This window comes from Heptranchias perlo, chromosome 6 (assembly GCF_035084215.1).
Source record: "Heptranchias perlo isolate sHepPer1 chromosome 6, sHepPer1.hap1, whole genome shotgun sequence".
In the NCBI taxonomy this organism is placed as follows: Eukaryota; Metazoa; Chordata; class Chondrichthyes; order Hexanchiformes; family Hexanchidae; genus Heptranchias; species Heptranchias perlo.
In genome coordinates this window covers 28,116,613-28,137,448 of record NC_090330.1, presented here as the reverse complement: position 1 = coordinate 28,137,448, position 20,836 = coordinate 28,116,613, and the positions used below count along the sequence as shown (strand labels likewise).

Sequence of the window (20,836 nt, the reverse complement as noted above, 5' to 3'; positions counted from 1 at the left end):
ATTGCAGAGTAATGACTAAGTACTGATAAATAAGTGGAAGTAAACAAGAATTAATGTAAATTAAAAACAAAACAAGGGATCCTTTATGAATTGAATGAGAAATTATGTCCAAACCGAACATAAGAACCTAAGAAATAGGAACAGGAGTAGGCCATACGGCCCCTCAAGCCTGCTCCACCATTCAGTAAGATGATGGCTGATCTTCTAGCTCAACTCCACTTTCCTGTCCTATCCCCATATCCCTTAGTGTCCAAAAATCTATCGATCTCAACCTTGAATACACTCAATGACTGAGCTTCCACAGCCCTCTGGGGTAGAGAATTCCAAAGATTCACAACCCTCTGAGTGAAGAAATTTTTCCTCATCTTGGTCCTAAATGACCGACCCCTTATCTTGAGACTATAACCCCTAGTTCTAGACTCTCCAGCCAGGGGAAACAGCCTCTCAGCATCTACCCTGTCAAGCTCTCTAAGAATTTTATACGTTTCAATGAGATCACCCCTCTTCTAAACGCCAGATAATATAGGCCCATTCTCCACAATCTCTCCTCACAGGACAACCCTCTCATCCCAGGATTCAATCTAGTGAACCTTCACTGCATCCCCCCCAAGGTTAGTATATCCTTCCTTAGGTAAGGAGACCAAAACTGTACACAATACTCCAGGTCTCACCAGACCCCTATATAATTGCAGCAAGACCTCCTTACTGTTCTACTCCAACCCCCTTGCAATAAAGGCTAACATATCATGTGCCTTCCTAATTGCTTGCTGTACCTGCATGTTAACTTTCTGTGATTCCTGTATAAGGACACTCAAATCCCTTTGACCACCAATATTTCTTAGTCTCTCACCTTATATAAAAAATAATTCTTCTTTTCTATTCTTCATACCAAAGTGGATAATTTCACATTTCCCTACATTATACTCCATCTGCCACCTTCTTGCCCACTCACTTAATCTGTCTATATCCCTTTGCAGCAGCCTCTTTGCGTCCTTCTCACAGCTTACTTTCCCACCTAGCTTTGTGTCGTCAGCAAACTTGGATACATTACACTCGGTCCCCTCATCTAAGTCATTGATATATATTGTAAGCAGCTGAGGCCCAAGCACTGATCCTTGCAGCACCCCACTAGTTACAACCTGCCAACCCGAAAATGACCCGTTTATTCTTACGCTCTGTTTTCTGTCCGTTAACAAATCATCAATCCATGCTAATATAATACCCCCAATCCCATGAGCCCTAATCTTGCGTAACAATCTCTTGTGTGGCACCTTATTGAATGTGTTTTGAAAGTCCAAATATACTACATCCACTGGTTCCCCCTTATCTACCCTGCTAGTTACACCCTTAAAAAATTCTAATAGATTTGTCAAACACTATTTCCCTTTCATAAAACCATGTTGACTCTGCCTAATCACATTATGATTTTCTAAGTCCCCTGTTACTATATCCTTAATAATAGATTCTAGCATTTTCCCTACTACTGATGTCAGGCTAACTGAACTATAGTTCCCTGTTTTCTCTCCCTCTTTTCTTGAATAGCAGGATTACATTTGCTACCTTTCAATCCCTGGGGACCGTTCAAGAATCTAGGGAATTCTGGAAGATCAAAACCAATGCATCCACTATCTCTGCAGCCACTTCTTTTAAAACCTTAGGATGTAGGCCATCAGGTCCAGGGGATTTGTTGGCTTTTAGTCCCTTTAATTTCTCCAGTACTTTTTCTTTACTAATCTTAATTACTTTAAGTTCCTTACTCTCATTAGACCCTTGGTTCCCCACTATTTCCAGTATGTTTTTTATGTCTTCTACTGTGAAGACAGATACAAAATATTTGTTTAACGTCCCTGCCATTTCCTTATTCCCCATTATAATTTCTCCTGTCTCAGCCTCTAAGGGATCCACGGTTACTTTCACTAATCTCTTCCTTTTTACATACTGTAGAAACTCTTACAATTTGTTTTTATATTTCTTGGTAGTTTACTCTCATATTCAATTTTCTCCCTTTTTATCAATTTCTTGGTCATCCTTTGCTGATTTCTAAAACCCTCCCCATCCTCAGGCTTACTATGCTTTTTGGCAACATTGTAAGCCTTTTTAAATCTAATACTATCCTTAACTTCTCTAGTTAGCCACAGTTGGATCACTTTTCCAATTCCAAGCATGGAAGTTGTTGGACATATTGATCTGCAATGGTTCAAATTGGGATAGTTGTATAAGCTTTATACAAAGAAAATACACAGTAATATAAATTAGCTGGTTAGGCCGCTTAAGACCTGCTACAACTCAGCAAAGATTGCACAGTGCAAGCTTCACATTTGGCTTCCTACAACCAGTGTCGGATCCTGATTTGCATATTTAAGGAGCTTAATGCCTATTTCAGGCAGGTGCCCTGGGTGACTAAAATGTGCCCAAGCCAATATGACGTCTGGCTCACTTCCGGCCAGATCGGGCGCGATAGTTTGCTATGCAAAATTTGGAGACCTAACACCCATTTTACGGGTGCAAAATGGGTGGCTGTAGGTTGAATTTTGTCCCTAGAGTCTTGTGATTTTCACCCATTGGTATGTAAGCCCTCATTCAAAGAATGAGAAGCACTACACTTGAAGGTGAGTAACGTAACTTTATCATATACAAATGGATTCTGAATAAGAAGAATTCACAGAGGATACAGTTTATGCTGTAAGACATCTGAGATACTGAAGGATTTCGAAGTCATTGACTCTTCTTTCCTCTTTGATGATGGATATGTCTATTCATGAGCTCAATCTTTCACTTCAGCCGGTTTATTTGCCATTTCTTGCTAAGCTGGAGAACTGTGTGTTGTATAGGTTTAACAGACTGTGACCAATTAAATCAATTACATCCTCTGTTAAAATGACTTCAGTTTTAATGACCAGTGACATTTAATCTTGCCTAATTAAATGTAATTATTAATGAAGTCTTGTCTATACAATGCTGGATGATGCAGAATAAAGAAAGGTGATTATGCTTAAAAGCATTAGTTACGGTTTTGATTTTTAAACTTGATGAAAATCTTCGTCTAGAATCTCTAATGTTTGCTTTACCTCTCCCCAAGGGCAAAGCAAGCTAAGGAGTGCTGCAGGTGGTACGAGAAATGGATTTTCAGCAAAGCCTGACCTCCAGTCTCGAGAGACTGAGCGCCAAACAGTCCAGAGACTCAAGGACAAATGTAAGGAGCAGGCCAGACAGCTACAATCTCTCCACGAGCAATTGAAAAGAGCAAGCCTTGGCATTGATGTTCTTGCTGTGACGACACAGCATTTCCATCATAAAGTGAGTGCATCATTTATATAAAAACATTCTTTATTTGGCTTCTGTACAAAATTGCCAAGCACCATTAATTTCTTTCATTAAAAGAACCCTGGCTCTTACAGCCATTTTTCTTTTTTAAACACATAAGGTCACTAATTTAAGAACAGTGTCATGCCAAAAACTTATGCCAATTTGGACTCCAAGTCATACTGGCAGAATTCATTTTAATTGTAATCGATAAGCCATTAGTTAGAAATAATGTTTATTACCTTCCGTTGAACTCAATATTACCTCCATTCTACAAAGTTGAAAGACGTTAGTGCCATTAACACTAGATATGTTGTAAATTTACAGTTGATTTGCAATAAAATTGCCAGTGCAAAAGATGTTTGCACTTAATGTTAGTTTCAAGGTGAAAAGACATGCTGGCGCCTGGCGCAGAATGTGCGCACACCACACCGCCCGCCACATTGGATGTTTAGGCAGCTGTTTTAAGTCTGTAAAATGGGCACGGCGCCAATTAATTTCTAGGCCAAAAGCAATTATTTAATTGAGCAGTTGAAGTTTTTGGACATTGTGCTACACTGGGGAACCTCGTCCACCGGCAATTTCAGGCATGTCCTGCACACAATTGTCTGAAAATCATGTAGAGCCTTTGCCCAAATTTCTGACATTCATTCCTGGTAGACAAGGCTGTCCGCAAAGAGCATGAAGTTGGCATAGCTACAGACCTTTTTTTAAAAAAAATGCGTTCTGTCATTTTTAACCAAACAGTACTTTGCCAGTTCTGATTTTTTTTCACATTCCCGCTATACTTGTGTTTTAACTGATATATTGTGGATTGCATGTTTAAAAATAATGGGAGTTACAGAGGATATCAGCTTTTTTGGGAGATTCCCAAATAATTCCACTTCTGAGTAGGTGTTTATGTTAAGATTGTTTTAAAACATGTGCTTTGTTGAATGTCTGTTAAAGGTTCAGGCTGTCAGTTTATTTGAATGAGAAGTAATAGTTAAAAACTGAAACACTGAAGGTTCATTCCAAGAAACAAGAACACTGTAGGTGTGCTATGGTTATAGGATCTTATCCTGCAGTATTATTTAATAAATCTTAGCTGTTGATTCCACATGCCATAATTTCTCTTCACTTCTTTAGTTTATCTTTGTAGCTGCATTTCTGTGTCGTCTGCAATTTTCAGAACTACTCACACTCTACAATTTCACTGGATGATATTCTATTTGTGTCACCATATCTCAGATTTCACTTATGTTTAATCCGATGAGGATTGATGACCATGGGTGATCCTGTCTCAATCTTACATTCGCTTTAGAATGTTTTTTAATTAGACTCTTCACCATCTTGATCAGGACAGATCACTTCAATGTTCCAATGACTTGTTTGATTGAATTAACAAATTGGTATAATATATTAAAAGGAATATATAACTGTCATGATTCCAAGGCTCAAGTGGTCATGAATTAGAATCCCAGCATGCCTGTCAAAAAAGTTGCTAATCAAACCTGCTGCGGAGCCCCTGCGTTTGAAGCAGGCTTTATGTTAAGCTCAACAGAAAGGGATTTTCCAACCCTCTATGGTGTGAATGTTTGCTGGGTGCTCCTGAGATGAGATAACCAACTCCCTTATTGTTTCCGATCCCTATGGGTAACCCTTTCAATGTCATATCAATCCCCTCTCTGCTCCAGAGGCTCCACGCTGGAGGAAAGTTTCTAACCTTGGTGAACTCCCTTTTAAATTGAAATAAACACCAAAGCATTAATCACGTCCAACTCCTTTCAGTGAAGGAAAAAAAAATCAAAAAACTGAAAAAAATGGACAAGCTCTAAGCACAATCTTTGTCGCCATTCTGCCATTGCACAACTTCTCTGCTTTTTCTGAGTGCCATTTTTCACAGCATCTGCTCATGTAGAGAGATACAGATACCCCAATAAGAAAAAGATGTGGGAGCCACACGTAGAAAGAGAAAAACAATTGAATTAAGAAGAATTATACAGTGGAAAAGAAGGAAACAGTTACAGAAGGGAGAAATACTATTCTTTATTTCTATGACTAGTGCGAGAAATCATATAAAATACGTTGGGATTAATTTTCTCTGCCTTGGCAATAATCTGACAGAGCGGATTGCCCGCCTGCTGTAGAACCCGCACAATTTTCATTTACATTGATTTCAATGGAATGAACATCAGGCAGGTTATACAGTGGGTGGGCAATCGTTCGGCCAGATTACTGCCCAGGCAGCAAAGTTGAAAATTATCTCCATTATGCGTTAGTGAGTGTAACGATCCTGATAATAATTATATTCTTCATTACATGGAATAACACCACTTTTGTTATAAAACAATGTGGGGCCTATTTTCATCTGGCTACATCCCGCTAACGCTTAAAAACGGGGTGATAGTGGGACAAAAATTGGGGAAAAATGCCAGCTTACCGCTGGAGGTATGCCCATTATGAGTTTCAGGTGGACCTCAATTTGAGCGGCAATTCCTCCCATCGGAAACGGACGGAGGCATCAAAATTTATGCCATTGGGGGTCAACTGATATTGTCAGGACCCCTAAGGCCATTTTTGCGTCAATCATCGCTGCTACCGCTACTTCCTCAACCTACCCATAATCCACGGGCAGTACAGGTTGGGAGGCAGCCATTGCAGCACTATTTAAAGAGATCTTTAGCTGCAGGTCTGGCCCTCATTTTTGCTTCAGTCTCGTAAAGGTTTTGAGCCTTAAAAGTTTCCATCTTCTTGCAGCCGTGTGTGCTTATAAAATTTCTCTGCCACTGAATTCTGCTACTCCATTTAACCCTGCGCCTATGGAGTGGAGAATTGTAATTATTGAAGAAGTGAGGGAGGGGTAAACTAGGTAACTCCAGATTTGTTAGTTTAACGTCTTTTGTGGAGAAGATACTGAAATTTAGCATCAGGAACAGAGTGACTGGGCTCTTAGATGAGTATGAGTTGGTTAAAGAGAGACAGCATGGATTTGTTAAGGGTAGGTCATGTCTGACTAATCCAGTTGAAATTTTTGAGGAGGCCACTTGCAAGGTGGATAGGGCACTGTCTATGGATGTTGGCTATATGGACTTCCAGAACGTATTTGATAAGGTTCTGCGCAAGAGATTATTATCAAAACTGAAAGTGCACAGAATTGGCGGTAGCCTTGTGATGTGGGTTGGTAATTGATTAGGAGGCAGAGAGATTTTGTATAAAGGGAATATTCTGATTTGTGGGTTGTAGATCCCTAGGGATCTGTACCGGGGCCTCAGCTTTTCACCATACGTATTAATGACTTGGATGAAGGAATAGAAAGAAGGAAAGAAAAGAAAGACTTGCATTTATATAGCGCCTTTTACAACCTCAGGATGCCCCAAAGCGTTTTACAGACAATGAAGTACTTTCTTGCGGTGGAGTCAGTGTTGTAATGTAGGAAAAGTGGCAGCCAATTAATGCACAGCAAACTCCCGCAAACAGTAATGTGATAATGACCAGATAATCTGTTTTAGTGGTTGAGGGATAGATGTTGGCCAGGACACCGGAGAGAATTCCCCTGCTCTTCTTCGAAATAGTGCCATGGGATTTTTTTATGTCCACCTGAGAGGACGGACGGGGCCACGGTTTTAACGTTTCAGCCAAAAGACGGCACTTCTGACAATGCAGCACTCCCTCAGTATAGCACTGGAATGTCAGCCTGGAATTTTGTGCTCAAGTCCCTGGAGTGGGTCTTGAACCCACAACCTTCTGACTTAGAGGCGAGAGTGCTACCCACTGAGAGTTGTACATCCAAGTTTGCCGATGACACTAAGTTAGGAGGCATAGTTTGTTGTGTAGATAGGAGTAGGAAGTTACAAAGGGACATAGTCAGTGCCTGCCCACTGCCTGCCTGATCTGCACTCCACACCAAAGTCTTCCCCTGCATCTCCAGCTCACTGCGAGCAATGCCACGGGAGATCCACTAGTAGTGCATTATAAAAAAGATTGTTACACGAGTTGTTCCACGAGAAAACTGTTCCATATTTTGATCAGGAATCAAAATAACTGCCCATTTAAAATGAGAGTTAAGTCAGATTTCATGAATCAGTAATTACTGCATCAACATCTTGGGGGAAATCAACTACATTGATTTCAGTTTTCAAATAAATTTAATGGGACATAATAACTAAATATTCTGGATACATATGTTTTTCATATTTTTTTTATTATTGAGATGTGTTATTCTGCCAAATAAACACAGTATTTTCCATTATTTTAGAGGGGATCCGTTCCCTGGTAGGACCTTGGCAATGAAAGGGGTAGATACCTGGTAGAACAAGGCTCAACCTCTTTTCCTCTGCTTTGCCCCAGGAACTAAGTGTTCCCAGCTGCAAAGGAGAGGAAAAGTGTCCCTATAGTTTTTCACAAATCCGATATTTCTAGAGAATTTTCTGCTTTCAAATGAGCAAAAAGAAAGTTGAATCACAAATTTAAAATGATAGCAGGTGTTTTCTTAGTTTTCTGTGACTATTTTGAATGGTAGCAGTATACCTTAATATTGGCCCAGAATTTGCTGTAACCGGTCAACAAACAGCGCCCGCCGTTAGACTGGCCCTTGCCGTTTAATCTCCATGATATTTTGCACTGCAAGTTGCTGGAAGTGCAAGATGGAAACGGTGCAGCGCCCTCTACAGGGCATCTGGGGTCTGAGTGAACAGGGCAAGCAACTGTGTATCTCCTTAACCAATCAGATTGAAGGATTGTGAAATTAATAGCGCAAGGACTGAGAAGGAAGTGTGAGTTAGAGTGGTGAATTCAATGTCAAATCAGAGAAAGAGAAATAAAGAGAGGGAAATTGGATTGAGAGAGAGAAAAAAGACACAAAGAAAAAGTTTTAAGAAAATTTTAAATTTAAAAAAAAATCTCCAACAAGGAAAACCTAAAGGAATGAACTCCACACTTGTAATAATAAATTTTCAGTGCCAGAGAGGTTGACTGCCAGTAATTAACACATGTCACATCGTTAAAAGGGTACATAGACTTGAAATGACTTGATTTAACTCTCTGTGGCGAGTTTAGTTCGCATCTACCATCAAATACAGGAACTTCACGCCATTCAATTCATTTGAAAGGTGAGGCAGACAACGAGATCACGTTTTCACGAAGTTAATGGCGCAGCAGCACATCTCGGAAAGCAACTTTTGGATTTCCGTGCTTAACTACGCACCTGCCCTCGCCTGAAGTTGCTGTGCAATTTCCGCATAAATAACGATGATCACCGTTAGCCTCACTGTTATTTTGACAGCAAATTCTGGGCCATTGGATTACCTAAGAATAAGCATTGCATAGTTTGCTGGATTTACAACTGCAAGTTACATTTTTTGTACTATGATGAACTTTCTATAAAATAAGCTATCAGGAGGCTTGGTCTTCAATGAAAACATAATACAATACGACATTGCCCTTGTAAATAGTGAGTAATCTGTTTTAGATTTAAACAGTGGCATACATTGATCAGCTTTATCAATTTTTGCATTGCTAATGTGCCATCTACTACCTTTTCTATATAATTACAAACAACGTGTTTTGTTTTATTTTACCAAATGACAATCTATTTATTTATTGCTTTATAATTATAGTACAAGCAAATTAATGAGAAAATGTGATTGCAGTGAACAGATTCATTCTGTTGATGTATCAGTGGAAAAAAAGCTAATGTTTTATTGTGGGGGCATTCACTAACATTTTGCAGAGGGCCATATTATTATATTATTCATTCATCTCTCTTTATTGCAATGAGCATTTCCAAAAGTCTGTTTTTTCCCCTCAGAACTATTCCATCCTTCAATCCTAGATTCTGATTTAGACATTTTTTTTTATTCATTCATGGGATGTGGGCATCGCTGGCAAGGCCAGCATTCATTACCCATTCCTTATTGCCCTTGAGAAGGTGGTGGTGAGCTGCCTTCTTGAACCGCTGCAGTCTGTGTGGTGAAGGTTCTCCCACAGTGCTGTTAGGGAATTCCAGAATTTTGACCCAGTGACAATGAAGGAAAAGCAATATGTTTCCAAGTCAGGATAGTGTGTAACTTGGAGGGGTACGTGCAGGTGGTGTTGTTCCCATGTGCCTGCTGCCTTTGTAGGTGGTACCATTACTGATACTAGTTTTTTTTTATTCCAGATTTTATTTAATTGAATTTAAATTCTCCAGCTGCTATGGCGGGATTTGAACTCGTAACTCTGGATTATTAGTCCAGCCTCTGGATTACTAGTCCAGTAGCATAACCAAAATCAGCCATGGTCTAATACAATTGCAGAACAGGCTTGGGTTTGAATGGCCTACTCTTGTTCCTATGTGGGATTGCAGTATCAAGCAGATGGACTCTAGTCAGCAACAACAACTTGCATTTATATAGCTCCTTTAACGTGGTAAAACATCCCAAGGCGCTTCACAGGAGCATTATCAAACAAAATTTTACACCAAGCCCCATAAGGAGATATTAGGACAAGTGACCAAAAGCTTAGTCAAAGTGGTAGGTTTTAAGGAGCATCAGGGAGAGGGAGAGGTTTAGGGGGGGAATTCCAGAGCTTAGGCACGGCCGTGCAGAGAAGGCATGGCCCCCAATGGTGGAGCGATTAAAATTGGGGATGTGCAAGAGGCCAGAATTGGAAGAGCACAGAGATCTCAGAGGGTTGTAGGGCTGGAGGAGGTTACAGAAATAGGGAGGGGCGAGGCCATGGAGGGATTTGAAAACAAGAATGAGAATTTTAAAATCAAGGCGTTGCCAGACTGGGAGCCCATGCAGGTCAACGGGCACAGGGGTGGTGGGAGAACAGGACTTGGTGCGAGTTAGGATTCGGGCAGCACAGCTTTGGATGAGCTCAAGTTTATGGAGGATGGAAGATGGGCGGCCAGCCAGGAGAGCATTGGAATAGTTGAATCTAGAGGTAACAAAGGCATGGATGAGGGTTTCAGCAGCAGATGAGCTGGGACAGTGGCGGAGACGGGCTGTTTTATGGAAGTTGGTGGTCTTGGTGATGGAGTAGACATGAGGCCAGAAGTTCATCTCAGGGTCAAATAGGATGCCATGGTTGCAAACGATCTGGTTCAGCCTCAGACTGTGGCCAGGGAGAGGGATGGAGTTGGTGGCTAGGGAACGGAGTTTGTGGTGGGGACCGAAGACAATGGCTTCGGTCTTCCCAATATTTAGTTGGAGGAAATTTCTGCTTGTCCAATACTGGATGTCAGACAAGCAGCTTGACAAATGAGAGACAGTGGAGGGATCGTGAGAGGTGGTGGTGAGTTAGAGCTGGGTGTCGTCAGCGTACATGTGGAACCTGATGTGTTTTTGGATGATATCGCAGCGGGGCAGCATGTATATGAGAAATAGGAGGAGGCCAAGGATAGATTCTTGGGACTCCAGAGGTAACAGTGCAGGAAGAGAAGCCGTTGCAGGTGATTCTCTGGCTATGACTGGATAGATAGGAATAGAACCAGGCGAGGACAGTGCCACCCAGCTAACAGGTCGAAAAGGATGAGGGGGGATAGTTTACTCCTGTCACAGTCACATAAGACGTCATTTGTGACTTTGATAAAGGCCTTTTCAATACAGTGGCAGGATGGAAACCTGATTAGAGAGGTTAAAACATCCCACTGGATCCTGGATCCGTGTCTCACTAATCGGTGAGCTGGCTGATCTAATGGTAGCAATCAGATCCTGAAAGTCCTGAGAGGTAGCTGCATGCATTTCAGCCACCATGACCTTGAATCCAGTACGCAGGATGCTGTCTATCCTCCCCCTTATTGTCACCAGAGTCAACATGGTTTTATTTAAGGGAAACCGTGTTTGACAATCTATATGAATGTAACTAGCAGGATCGATAGAGGGGAAACCAGTGGATGTAATATATTTGGATTTTCAAAAGGCATTCGATAAGGTGCCACACGATAGGTTGTTACACAAGATAAGGGCTCATGGAGTTGGGGGTAATAGATTAGCATGGATTGAGGATTTGTTAATGGACAGAAAACAGAGAGTAGGAATAATGGGTCATTTTCAGGTTGGCAGACTGTAACAAGTGGGGTGCCACAAGGATCAGTGCTGGGGCCTCAGTTATTTACAATCTATATTAATGACTTAGGTGAGGGGACCGAGTGTAATGTATCCAAGTTTGCTGACGATACAAAGCTAGGTGGAAAGTGAGCTGTGAGGAGGACATGAAGAGGCTGCAAAGGGATATGGGCAGGTTAAGTGAGTGGGCTAGAAGGTGGCAGATGGATTATAATGTGGGGAAATGTGAGGTTATTCACTTTGGTAGGAAGAATAGAAAAACAGAATATTTTTTAAATGGTGAGAAACTATTAAATGCTGGTATTCAGAGAGATTTGGGTGTCCTTGTACACGAAGCAGAAAATGTTAGCATGCAGGTACAGCAAGCAATTAGGAAGGCAAATGGTATGTTGGCCTTTATTGCAAGGCAGTTAGAGTATAAGAGTAAGGAAATCTTGTTGCAATTGTACAGGGCATTGGTGAGACCACACCTGGAGTACTGTGTACAGTTTTGGTCTTCTTACCTAAGGAAGGACATACTTGCCTTAGAGGCAGTGCAACAAAGGTTCACTAGATTAATTCCTGGGATGAGAGAGTTGTCCTATGAGGAGAGATTGAGTAGAATGGGCCTATACTCTCTGCAGTTTATAAGAATGAGAGGTGATCTCATTGAAACATATAAGATTCTGAGGGGGCTTGACAGGGAGATGCTGAGAGTCTTTTTTTCCCTGGCTGGAGAGTCTAGAACTAGGGACATAGTCTCAGGGTAAGGGGTCGGCCATTTAGTGCTGAGATGAGGAGGAATTCCTTCACTCAGAGGATTGTGAATCTTTGGAATTCTCTACCCCAGAGGGCTGTGGAAACTCAATCGTTGAGTATATTCAAGGCTGAGAGCGATAGATTTTTGGACTCTAGGAGAACCAAGGGATATGGGGATCGGACGGGAAAGTGGAGTTGAGGTCAAAGATCAGCCATGATCTTATTCTTTTGTTCTTAAATGAAAGGTGCATAACTGGACGATAGGAAGGACAGGAGACTGGAGAGAAGGGCCTAAGAGGGGCCATGAGGGGAAAAAAAGGAGATAGAAGAAATGGGTTCGTGTCTGGAATGCAACCAAAACGCTCACATATATGGACTTAGAGAGAAATGTGATTTGAGTGAAGGAAATGGGTTTTACTTGAACTGTTACTTTGTCTATTCGCTTGTACAGCTTAATGATTTGCATCAGGCCTAGTCTCACTAGAGTGCATCTCAATTAGTACAATTCACACAGTTGGATTTTAAGATAATCAGAACAAAACTACATGACCCAAAATAAGCTGAATCCTTGACTAAAATATTCACTGGCTTATGAGCAAGATCTTACAGGCAGTACTTTTACAAATAAGTTTGTAGTTCTAACAGAGAGCAGAATGACTCTTGTTTACATGAATCACAGGTTTTACTTACAATATTTCTAGTGACCCGTTTACTTCTGAAAACTGTCGGTAATAGGAGCAATATTGGAGAAAATCTATTAGAGTTTTTTGAGCTCATCCCGCCGACTTAACCTGTTCCAATTTTTGGATGGACTTCAATTTAGGCAGCCAACGCCCCCACCGGAAACTAGCAGGGGTCTCATTAAATGTGTGCAAGTAGGGGTAAAATTACATTGTCAGGCACCCCAATGCCATTTTCACCTCAACCCACGTTGCTATCACTAGTTCCTCAACCCGCCCACAGCCACGGGCGGTACAGGTCGGGAGATGACCATTTCAGCAATATTTAAAGTGATCCTCAGCTGCAGTCAGGAAATGCAGGTCTGGCACTCATTTTTTTCCGCAGTCTCCTGTGTGTTTTGATCCGTAAAGGCTTTTGTTATTTCATTCCCTTGCAGCTGTGGGTGCTACGAAAATTTCCCTGCCGGTGAAATCTGTTGCTCCATTTAATGCCCGATACTTCCACCCATTCCCTTTAAGAAGCTGCAGCAAGCCCATGATGATTGGCTTCCCCGCCAGATTACCAAACAGTGAGCTGCCTACAAGCAGTGCGATTAGCGCTGTCAGCTGGCCTAGTCAACGCACATGAGGCATGATCACATGAATTGGTCAGAGCTCCCACCAACATCATCGAGTGGATATGTGCTATATATGAAAGTCTTCCCCATTAGTTTAGATCTGTGCATTTATAACCTTCATATTAGAGAGTGTTAATTATAAAATTGAATTATTCACCGACCAACATGTTTTTAAGACTGCCTCTCACTGAAGCACAGTCTGTGACTATACTACGAGCACATCATTTGTGAATACATATTCAACAGCAGGGATGGGATTACGGAATACAACTTGGGATGTACTAATGTTCAGTTGTAAGCGCAAGCAGTTTGGGCTGGAAAGTTATTCTGTAATTATCAAATTACTTTACCGTCTAATGTTTTCTGAAGGCTTTGCAACATATGAAGACACTGGCTATGTTTTTCATTTATGATGCAAATCTCTCCTTGTTACACATTGGTTTGACATAAGCTGCACAATGCTGACACCTTAAGGAATTCTTCTGTAAGTGCAAGTTTGTATCTTTCTAAAATATTGCTGTGGTCCAGTCTGTACTTGGGGGTGAAAAAAAAGTTCCATTAATCAGGTTGATGATTTTATTTAGTTGTTTATTGCATTGGACCTGATCTTATTTGTTTTGTGTGTCAGCAAAATTCTTCTTCGTTGAATGTTTTTGTTAAATTCCTGACATTATTTGTTAAAATCTGTTCAAAATTAAACAGAAATTGTAAATTATAATAAACACTGAGACAGGTACAAGCCATCAAGCTGTTATAACTTTAACGTGGTATACTATCTTTATCCACTGTATAGATGTATTCTAAAATCTGTTGCCACTACTTTTTATCCTGTGGTCATTTTAAAAAAAGTATGCTTAATATTATTGGAAAGTTAATTTAATAAAATTGGTCAGGCATAGCCAAGTGTATGCCTCCTTCAACCATGTAATCAGAGACAACAGGCATGAGTCGGGAATTGAGCAGGTGAGTGGATGTTGGTGTGGGAAACCCGGCAGGGAATTGAGTGAGTCACACTCTGCGATCGCAACTCAATTGAAGGTAAATATTTGGGCTTCTGGGTTTCCCACATTGGCTGGCTGCCTGTCAGGAAGGAAAGGAGTCGCGAATCGGAGACGGGAGAGGGAGGAAAGGAGAGAGATCGTGGGCCATAAATAATTTTTAAATGATTCAAAAGAAAAAAAGAAGACAAAATTGAGTATCTCATCTAGAAATAACAAGACTAAAGTTTAAACAGCAAAATTAAAGAAAAAACCTGAGAAAAAAGAAAAGACTGGGCAAGTCAAGGTGTAATTTTAAAAAATGTAAGTATTTTAGTAGTTTATTATAGTAATAACATTATTGCTAATATCTGAGCAGCTTTAACACTAATATTAAAGCTTGTTTCACTTTCGCTATGAGTGAGCTGAAATCTGGAAAAAAATGGTTAGCTCAGGAGCCTGAAATTCTAGAGCTTTTGGCAGTCAACAGTCCAATACCTGTTGGGGCTACCCCGGTGAATCGATCTTTATTGGAAATACTGCAAATATTAAAAACTGGTGGCTGGGATTAAAGGTAATTCAGGGATAAATTATAAATTGTGGAATAATTTTCGAAAAGGAAAGGAGAAAGTACAGGTTAAGAAAGGATGCTGGGATTGGAGGAATGTTTTACTGTAAGAGAGAGGGAGAGAGTGAAGGGAGAGGTAGAAAAACAGCAAAAATAAAGAGGGCACAAGCAGAAATAAGTAAAGGGAGACTCAGCAGAGAAGTGCGAGGCAGGTTATTGTGTGAAATTAAAGAAAGTAGCAGTAAGGAGGAGAAGCAGCAGAGGAGCAAAGAAAAGAATGGGACAAAGGATGAGACATTGGAAGAAATCAGAGGGGTGGGGGGAAGTGATTGACATCAGGTGGGCCTTGGAGAAGATCATCGGGGGGGTCCAGCATCGGCGGGGGATCCACTAATGTGGGGTGGGGTGTGGGTCGGCCGATCGCGGGGGTCCTGTCGGCCATGTGAGCTTGTTGGGGCCTGGATGAAGCACTCCTGTTCCTCCTGGTCCACAAGCTGTGCAATAAAGGCACTCACCTCATGGATCCGCCCTTTCCCACCTGCTTTCCCCTGACATGAATCAGAAGCGATGGGAAACCCGAACAGGTAAGGTAAAATTCATTTTACATTTGGAATACACAAAAAGTTAAGTGCCTCAACTATAGCAATGAGGTATGTTGCCCCTTTAATTATCGGCCCGCTGGCATTAAGTACCTGCGGGTGTCTGTTGCACGCCTGGTTCAAACCCAGAATTGGGCGCGTTGGAGCCAGGATGTATTCCTGCTCCAAAAACGAACTATTTTTACTGCCCACCCACCCCAACTCACCCGTCCTACAGGGTTATAATTACCCCAACCTGTTTGCATTCTACAGCTGCACTAAAGGCCTGTTGTACAGACCCATAAATCTTCAAATGGAACAGAGCATCAAAAATTGAAAACGTGTTTGTGCTAATACATTATTGAAGTGTAGTTTGAAAACACAAATTTACAATGGTATAATGTTTGATTTCCCAGTAGAGTCTGGTGTTTGGCCTTATAACAGCATATTCAAATTAAGTAAGTGTTCATGCATCTGCAAAAACCATAGAGACCAGTGCTATAAGAATCAATCAATCTTTTCTTTTATATTTGTTTTATTTTCATAAGCTGGCAAGGCTGCTCAAAGTAGTTTTGTGAGGAAAATACAGATGGAGTTGTCATAAAACTGATGAGCCAATTTGAAATAGAGAGGAGGGATGGGCCTCGATTTCTCTAAATGCACTATAAAATTTATGAAAGATTTACAAAACCGATATAAAAAATAAAAATAGATACATTCATCTGTTTAACAGTAATGATACATATTTATGACATCAGTTACTGTAACAGTTCAGGAATGTTACTTTAATTGTAATTAAGTATTCTTCCTTGAAAGAAATGCTAAAGTGGTTAATGTTAATAAAATAATCAACATACTAATATAAAAATTCCTCTGGTCACTATGTCTAACAACATGAATGCATTCGTAAAGATTTTCTCCGTTCATTATTTCTAACAAGTTGTAAAGATGCTCCTTTGAAATGTATTTATAATTTGCTAGAAATGCTTACCAGAAGAAATCTTTGAAAAATCTACCTACAATGCCCCGACACCTAAGCCTAGATTTCCCAATTGCCGTTATTTTAACATTGGCAATTTTTTTTCAGTGGGTTAACGACAGCCTTAAAATATCAGCGGTAGGAAAATCAAGGCTACAGTCATAGAATCATAGAAGTTACAACATGGAAACAGGCCCTTCGGCCCAACATGTCCATGTCACCCAGTTTATACCACTAAGCTAGTCCCAATTGCCTGCACTTGGCCCATATCCCTCTATACCCATCTTACCCATGTAACTGTCCAAATGCTTTTTAAAAGACAAAATTGTACCCGCCTCTACTACTGCCTCTGGCAGCTCATTCCAGACACTCACCACCCTTTGAGTGAAAAAATTGCCCCTCTGGACCCTTTTGTATCTCTCCCCTCTCACCTTAAATCTATGTCCCCTCATTATAGACTCCCCTACCTTTGGGAAAAGATTTTGACTATCTACCTTATCTATGCCCCTCATTATTTTATAGACTTCTATAAGATCACCCCTTAACCTCCTACTCTCCAGGGAAAAAAGTCCCAGTCTATCTAACCTCTCCCTATAAGTCAAACCATCAAGTCCTGGTAGCGTCCTAGTAAATCTTTTCTGCGCTCTTTCTAGTTTAATAATATCCTTTCTATAATAGGGTGACCAGAACTGTACACAGTATTCCAAGTGTGGCCTTATGAATGTCTTGTACAACTTCATCAAGACATCCCAACTCCTGCATTCAATGTTCTGACCAATGAAACCAAGCATGCCGAATGCCTTCTTCACCACCCTATCCACCTGTGACTCCACTTTCAAGGAGCTATGAACCTGTACTCCTAGATCTCTTTGTTCTATAACTCTCCCCAACGCCCTACCATTAACGGAGTAGGTCCTGGCCCGATTCGATCTACCAAAATGCATCACCTCACATTTATCTAAATTAAACTCCATCTGCCATTCATCGGCCCACTGGCCCAATTTATCAAGATCCCGTTGCAATCCTAGATAACCTTCTTCACTGTCCACAATGCCACCAATCTTGGTGTCATCTGCAAACTTACTAACCATGCCTCCTAAATTCTCATCCAAATCATTAATATAAATAACAAATAACAGCGGACCCAGCACCGATCCCTGAGGCACACCGCTGGACACAGGCCTCCAGTTTGAAAAACAACCCTCTACAACCACCCTCTGTCTTCTGTCGTCAAGCCAATTTTGTATCCAATTGGCTACCTCACCTTGGATCCCATGAGTTTTAACCTTATGTAACAACCTACCATGCGGTACCTTGTCAAAGGCTTTGCTGAAGTCCATGTAGACCACGTCTACTGCACAGCCCTCATCTATCTTCTTGGTTACCCCTTCAAAAAACTCAATCAAATTCGTGAGACATGATTTTCCTCTCACAAAACCATGCTGACTGTACCTAATCAGTCCCTGCCTCTCCAAATGCCTGTAGATCCTGTCCCTCAGAATACCCTCTAACAACTTACCCACTACAGATGTCAGGCTCACCGGTCTGTAGTTCCCAGGCTTTTCCCTGCCGCCCTTCTTAAACAAAGGCACAACATTTGCTACCCTCCAATCTTCAGGCACCTCACCTGTAGCTGTCGATGATTCAAATATCTCTGCTAGGGGACCCGCAATTTCCTTCCTAACCTCCCATAACGTCCTGGGATACATTTCATCAGGTCCCGGAGATTTATCTACCTTGATGCGCGTTAAGACTTCCAGCACCTCCCTCTCTGTAATATGTACACTCCTCAAGACATCACTATTTATTTCCCCAAGTTCCCTAACATCCATGCCTTTCTCAACCGTAAATGCCGATGTGAAATATTCATTCAGGATCTCACCCATCTCTTGTGGTTCCGCACATAGATGACCTTGTTGATCCTACAGTGACCAATGGAATTCATGTCCTGCTGTTACCGATAAATCTATGGTGTATCACCATCTTATTCTCATGTTTTCAAAAATGAATTTATTGTCCCAGAATTGAACAAAAAGGTTTTTAAAAAATCAAACAAAACTCAACATTTTTACTCAATTACATAGTTTTGTGCTTTGAATTGTACAGAGAAAAATATGTATTTAGATTATGGTTTACTGACCAGATCCGTTGTACTGATGTTCCGTTTGCAATTGTCCAAAAAAAGTGAGAAAATAATTTGTATCAATATTGTTTATCAGGCAGTAAGTCGAAAGGCATTGCACTCCAATTATTGCTACCTTGATCATTCAGCATTTAGTGTGCTGCTGCCTAGGCCCTAAGCTCTGGAATTCCCTCCCTAAACCTCTCTGCCTCTCCACCTCCTTTAAGATGCTCCTTAAAACCTACATCTTTGACCATGCTTTTGCAGATGATACAAAAATTGGCTATGTGGTTGATGGTGAGGAGGAAAGCCGTAGACTGTATCAACGTTGGGCAGAAAAGTGGCAAATGGAATTCAATCCTGAGAAGTGTGAGGTAATGCATTTGGGAAGAGCAAACAAGGCAAGGGAGTACACAATAAATGGGAGGATACTGAGAGGTGTAGAGGAACAGCGGGACATTGGAGTGCATGTACACAGTTCCCTGAAGGTAGCAGGACAGGTAGATAAGGTAGTTAAAAAGGCATACGGGATACTTTCCTTTATTAGCCGAGGCATAGAATATAAGAGCAGGGAGGTTATGCTAGAACTGTATAAAACACTAGTTCGGCCACAGCTTGAGTACTGCATACAGTTCTGGTCACCACATTACAGGAAAGATGTGATTACACTAGAGAGGGTACAGAGGAGATTTACGAGGATGTTGCCAGGACTGGAGAATTTTAGCTATGAAGAAAGATTTGATAGGCTGGGTTGTTTTCATTGGAACAGAGGAGGCTGAGGTGTGAATTAATTGAGATGTATAAAATTATAAGGTGTCTAGATAGAATGGATAGGAAGGACCTATTTCCCTTAACAGAGGGGTCAGTGACCAGGGGGCCCATAGATTTAAAGTAATTGGTAGAAGGATTAGAGGGAGGTGAGGAGAAATGTTTTCACTCAGAGGGTGGTAGGGGTCTGGAACTCACTGCCTGAAAGGGTGGTAGAGGCAGAAATCCTCAACTCATTTTAAAAGTACTTGGATGTGCACTTGAAATGTTGTAACCTATAGGGCTGGAAAGTGGGATTAAGCTGGATAGCTCTTTTTTGGCCGGCATGGACACAATGGGCCGAATGGCCTCCTTCTGTGCCATTCTATGATTTTGGTTATCTGTCCTAATACCTCCTCATGTGGCGTGGTGTGAAATTTTGTTTGATAATGCTCCCGTGAAGTGCCTTGGGACGTTTTACTACGTTAAAGGTGCTATATAAATGCAAGTTGTTGTTGTTGTTGCTGTAATGTATGCTATACAGTGAGTACCCCTGCAATCTACTGTAAACCAGCTTTGTTTTATATATCTCTCTATTGTGTGATGCTCTATAGCCATGTGATGCTTAGCCAACAATGAAAGAGAAGGCATGCATATCTATGTGTCATATCAGTGATCAATTTGACATGAGGCCAGTGTGCTAAAGTAATTGTTGGTACAGTTATAGACCCCAAGCCATACACACATTTCCATTCATCATTGTCATTAGGTGTTAGCTGTGGCTCAGTTGGTAGTACTCTTGCCTGCTGAGTCAGAAGGTTGTGGGTTCAAGTCCCACTCCAGAGACCTGAGCATAAAATCTAGGTTGTCACTCTAGTGCAGTACTGAGAGAATGCTACACAGTTGGAGGTGCCACCTTTCAGATGAAATGTTAAACTGCAGCCCTGTCTGTCCTCTCAAGTGGACGTAAAATACCTCATGGTACTATTTTAAAGAAGAGCAGAGGAGTTCTCCCTGGAGTCCTGGCCAATATTTATCCCTCAATCAACATCACTGAAAAAAAAATAATCTGTGTCATTACATTGCACATTGCAGTTTGTGGGACCTTGCTCTCTGCAAATTGGCTGCCGCATTACAACAGTGGCTACACTTCAAAAGTACTTTGTTGGCGCTTTGGGACGTCCTGATGTCGTGAAAGGTGCTATATAAATGCAAGTTTTTCTTTCTGTCGCAGATGCTTACCAGCCTTCTATCGCAGATTCTTACCAACAAAAAAAGATATGTATCTCCCCATGATCAGGTGGTACTTTATAATAATGTCTTGTGGTTATACACTCAGATGAGGCACATTAATCTAACAATGATCCTCTTCATGCATTATAAAATGTTGTCAGCTAGCAGGTCACAGAATGTTTCACACTTATTATTTTCTGATGGTGGCACTTCTTCAATGAGCAAGATTAAAATCTAGAAGGAAAATTGAATTTTCTGTGACAA

The 20,836-nt window shown here is 41.1% G+C and overlaps 1 protein-coding gene across 2 annotated transcripts in view; it reads left to right on the top strand.

The window, feature by feature from the left end:
- Positions 1-20,836, top strand: part of LOC137322854 (microtubule-associated tumor suppressor candidate 2-like) — a 434,152-nt gene that overhangs the window by 347,786 nt on the left and 65,530 nt on the right. For both annotated transcript variants that reach the window (XM_067985994.1, XM_067985995.1), the window contains one exon: positions 3,080-3,297. In XM_067985994.1, coding sequence (XP_067842095.1) covers positions 3,080-3,297 — 218 coding nt within the window. The remainder of the gene's footprint in view (positions 1-3,079; positions 3,298-20,836) is intronic.